The 3,856-nt window shown below is 33.6% G+C and overlaps 3 protein-coding genes across 3 annotated transcripts in view; all 3 read right to left on the minus strand.

Moving 5' to 3' along the window:
• Positions 1 to 755, minus strand: part of LOAG_12609 (zinc finger protein) — a gene marked incomplete at both ends in the record, with an annotated part of 1,912 nt that extends 1,157 nt beyond the window's left edge. Inside the window, 2 exons of the mRNA XM_020448569.1 lie at positions 460 to 537; positions 722 to 755. Coding sequence (XP_020301299.1) covers positions 460 to 537; positions 722 to 755 — 112 coding nt within the window. The remainder of the gene's footprint in view (positions 1 to 459; positions 538 to 721) is intronic.
• Positions 756 to 1,972, minus strand: LOAG_13397 (hypothetical protein; the record flags this gene model as incomplete). Its single annotated transcript, XM_020448677.1, has 4 exons — positions 756 to 900; positions 1,190 to 1,299; positions 1,414 to 1,522; positions 1,947 to 1,972. The coding sequence occupies 4 exons, from the start codon at positions 1,970 to 1,972 to the stop codon at positions 756 to 758; spliced, it is 390 nt and encodes a 129-aa protein (XP_020301199.1).
• A 514-nt stretch (positions 1,973 to 2,486) lies between these two features.
• Positions 2,487 to 3,769, minus strand: LOAG_13399 (hypothetical protein). Its single transcript, XM_020448678.1, has 2 exons — positions 3,645 to 3,769; positions 2,487 to 3,021 (listed from the first exon to the last, which is right to left on the minus strand). The coding sequence occupies exons 1-2, from the start codon at positions 3,752 to 3,754 to the stop codon at positions 2,811 to 2,813; spliced, it is 321 nt and encodes a 106-aa protein (XP_020304892.1). The 5' UTR covers positions 3,755 to 3,769; the 3' UTR covers positions 2,487 to 2,810.
• Positions 3,770 to 3,856: the final 87 nt, after the last annotated feature.

The following is a 3,856-nucleotide window of genomic DNA, read 5'->3' on the forward strand; positions in this document are numbered from 1 at the left end:
AAAATTTCAAGTATATTTCAAGAAATCCCGAGAAAATTAGCAGTAACCGACACAAAGAAAATGGATGATACAGAATTTTCAGAGTTAATAGCCTAAGGAAATAATAACATTATTTTAACATTAAATTCTGTTTTTTAAATTCTATCTCATTCAAGCTAAAGAGGTAGAGAGAGAAGAGACTGACGGAAAGACAAAAGTGAAAAGGCAAAAAATGGAAGATTTTGCAAAAATACATTTCCATAAAAAATCCAAAGTTAAAAAAAATAGTCCTACAGAAAGTTTGCTGATGAGATAAAATTTGATTTAATTTAAAATTTGCAGACAAAAAGTCTTTGCATATTTCAATTTTATGTCTAACCATTTATAAACAATCAATCACTATCTTTTCTTTTTCCATTGTTTATTTGTTGGTTTCAATACTATAAATTAATTTTATGACAGCAATACTTTCAAAAATACCTTCCTGCTTGTGTTTCATCGAGACGTGAATGCGCCACCCTTTTAGTGTATCGAATTGCCTGTCGCAGATACCGCACACTAAAACTTAAAAAAAATACTGTTTGCAGAGAGCATTCATTAGAGCGGATTGCTTATCAATATGGAAATTTTGTCATTTTTTTGGTTTCCATGATGAAAGTGATAGTAAGCTAAAATATAGTGCACTCTTTCGGAAGACAGCAAGCATTTAATCATTTTCAGTGCAAAAAAATTTATAAATTACCGATGCTGACATTTCCTTCTTCTCGAAGTACCATCTACGATTCTGCTTCTGGTAATTCTAACTCCCTTCGAAGTTGTTCCGGAAGATCCCCCAAATCTTCAGGGTGAAATGCTTCCGGAATCACTGTATCCAACGTTGTGTGTGTGGCTGGAACCGAAATTTTGATCATTCTTGTTCTTCTGCAATAAAATCAAACTTAGATTTACTCGTTTCATGTGATGAGCAAAATTCAGTGTTTGATTTAGTCCCCTTCCTATATTAAAGCATACATTATAGTAAGGCTTACAAGACGATTTTTCGGATTTCTCCCTCCGGTTCCTCAACGCCACTTATCTCCACTGATGCCCCGACACCTCAGGATTTTCCTCTAACAGAGTGGCTCACTCCGTTCCGGATGGCCAATTTTCGGCTTCATCACCATCATTTTCAGGCAAAGGGGCCCACTCTGCCTCTTCTTCGTTAAATTACGGCTCCTCAAGCGCCGATCCTTCTTTCATTTCTTCTGGGGCATTTCGCCCTTCAAATTCCTCCAACCTCCTCTCCGCCTCCTCTAAGCGGGTCATGAGCAAGGTTTCGAACTGAAAAGGCTACGAATAAACAGTCTTATCGTACCCTTACTTCACATCGCAATTAGTTAATGACAGAAGAAAGAAGGAAGAAAAAAAAGAAGAAAAAGGAAGATAAATAATTACCTCTATCGTCTCGCTCACAAATCTTTGAAACGTTTGGAGCATTACCGGCTCCCTTTTCAAAAAGCCTAAAAGACTTGCAATTTCGGGATTTTCCGAATTTGCAAGCACTCTGAAAAATCAGAAAATTTATCAAATATTTATAAAGTATAAAAAATGCATGGTAAATATGCTTGAAGAAGTATTCTTCATCGATTGTAAAAGGTTCATAACGTTATGACTTCATTCCACCCACCTAAATAAGCCTCACATTTGTTAGTGTATAATATTCCCTTTATACTACATAAACTTTCACTTGAATGGTGTCATAAACTGTTACTTAAAAATATTACGTAATCTTTGCTTAAAAATCACATACAAATTAAATAATTAAATAAATCGTACATTAGCCAAAGTAACGATTATATATAATATTTTTTCCCAAGCAAAATTCTAGAAAAAAATATGTGCAAATATGCAAATACATCGAAGGATTGCATCATTCTCTTGATCGTCATTGAGAAAGGAGACTTTTGAAAGCTCTATAATTGACCCACCCAATCTGGGTAATCCATGTATGCATTCTACAGTACAAAAAATCACCCAGTATTCTTTTGATGGTCAAGTCTGTCGAATAAAACCACTGTCTTGAAAAAATTTCTCATTTTTCAACTTCTAATTAACTCTCAATTTTGCTAATTATTTCAAATGAAGGCGATTGTATGTAGAATAGTATTTAAACATTATTAAATTCAAAATTTAAATCTTATAATATACAACATTGCAATCCGTTCATTTCGAAAAGTATCAAACAATTTCTGGAAATAAATCCCATCCATCTTATTTTCATTAACTGTGCTGCAGAATGATATTTTATGGAGCATTTCTTGTTTCGGTATTAATTATTCCATTATTCCAAAGGAATGTTTTACCTCTAATTCTGGCCATTTTTCAGATGCTATAACAAACAGATTACTTCTTGATCCAACCAATCATTATGAATCAAACAATCTGCCGTCTCTCAGTTCGGTTATCATCGATTCCATATCCCTGAAATTACTGTTTTCGTTGGATGTTCATTACTAAAACTTATTAATATGCAATGTCGTATTCCATTCAAATGTCACCAAAAAGTAAGAGAGCGAAAAATTTTAAATATATAACTTATCTGCTCTTCTTTCTTGCTCTGCTATCCATTCGTTATTCGAAGATATCTCTTTCTTTCTATCTTTTCAACCTTTACTACTATTACCATCACTATCATTTAATATCACCATTATTAATTATTACTATTATTGCTATTACTATCATTATTATTATTATTGTTATTATAATCATTACTATTATTATTATTATTGTTATTATTATCATTATTTTTATTACTTTAGCTTTGTACTAGTGTATATGAATTATCTTTGATTTCAATGAGAGCTGGACAAATATACTTGAAGAGGTAATTTAAATGTGTGTGTGTGTGTGTATATATGTGTGCATTTTCGCTGTGTGTTGGCTTCTGCATGTGTGTGTGTGTGTGGTGTGAGTGTGTGGTGTGTGTGTGTGTGTATGTATGTATGTATGTATGCGTATGCGTATGTGTATGTGTACGTGTATGTGTGTGTGTATTTGCACATGATTTTTGCATGTATATATTTATATGTCAGTTGATTTTAGATTACTTTATTGTTATTCGTGCACAATACTACTAGTTAACAACAAGAAAAAGAGTATAAAATATGTATGTATATAACACGATGAATTGGTAAGCAATGATAAATGAGTTATACAAAAAGCAAGTAATATGATCAACTAACAAACTCCTTATCGTTGCCTTGGACAACAATTCGACTGCTGGTTAGTTGATAGGTCGTTGAGTTGGGAAAACGTTACGGGAAATGTTTCAGTGAATAGAAGAATATCGTAGTTTGTTGTCAAATGGTGGCGGATATACGAGGATGTCGTTGTTTGTAGTTAAGTCGTGGAGAATAGGCGAAAAGGAATATATATATATAAGGATTAGGGAGGAGCTTTGTAAGCTCCACCGCGGCTATCATGGGTATGGCTAGCCTTCGGCACTGTCTATTGTGTAGGTACTGAGATTGAGACGGTTTTGCTTTACGCTGTCCAGTGTTAGCTTATGTCCTCTTCATTGCTTTAATTTTACTTATAAGATTTCGTCACCCCATTTGTTGGATATTGTGGAAATTTTGTTTGGACGTAGCTTTAATTTCGGTAATCCGACACCCATATATGTGTACATTTTCGCTATGTGTTGGCCTCTTCGTGTGCGTGTGTATGTGTTGTGTGTGTGTGTTTCATATAACGCTATTAAAAAATTTGAATCCAGTTTTAGACCACCTATATTCATTGTAACTTATTTCCAGGTGATTTCATCGCTTTTGGTTTTTTCTCAATCCTTTTCTTATCGTGGACACAATTTGGAAACATATTGTGAACCTCATTAATCTTT

This window comes from Loa loa (genome assembly GCF_000183805.2).
Source record: "Loa loa unplaced genomic scaffold supercont3.434, whole genome shotgun sequence".
NCBI classification, from domain to species: Eukaryota; Metazoa; Nematoda; class Chromadorea; order Rhabditida; family Onchocercidae; genus Loa; species Loa loa.

What these genes read in the sequence shown, in the direction of transcription:
- LOAG_13399 (XM_020448678.1), bottom strand. Translation starts at nt 3,754, where the DNA reads ATGAATATAGGTGGTCTAAAACTGGATTCAAATTTTTTAATAGCGTTA. An exon ending in GGCCAACACATAGCGAAAAT is followed by an intron (nt 3,022 to 3,644) that starts GTACACATATAT and finishes ACATGCAAAAAT; the next exon opens with CATGTGCAAATACACACACA.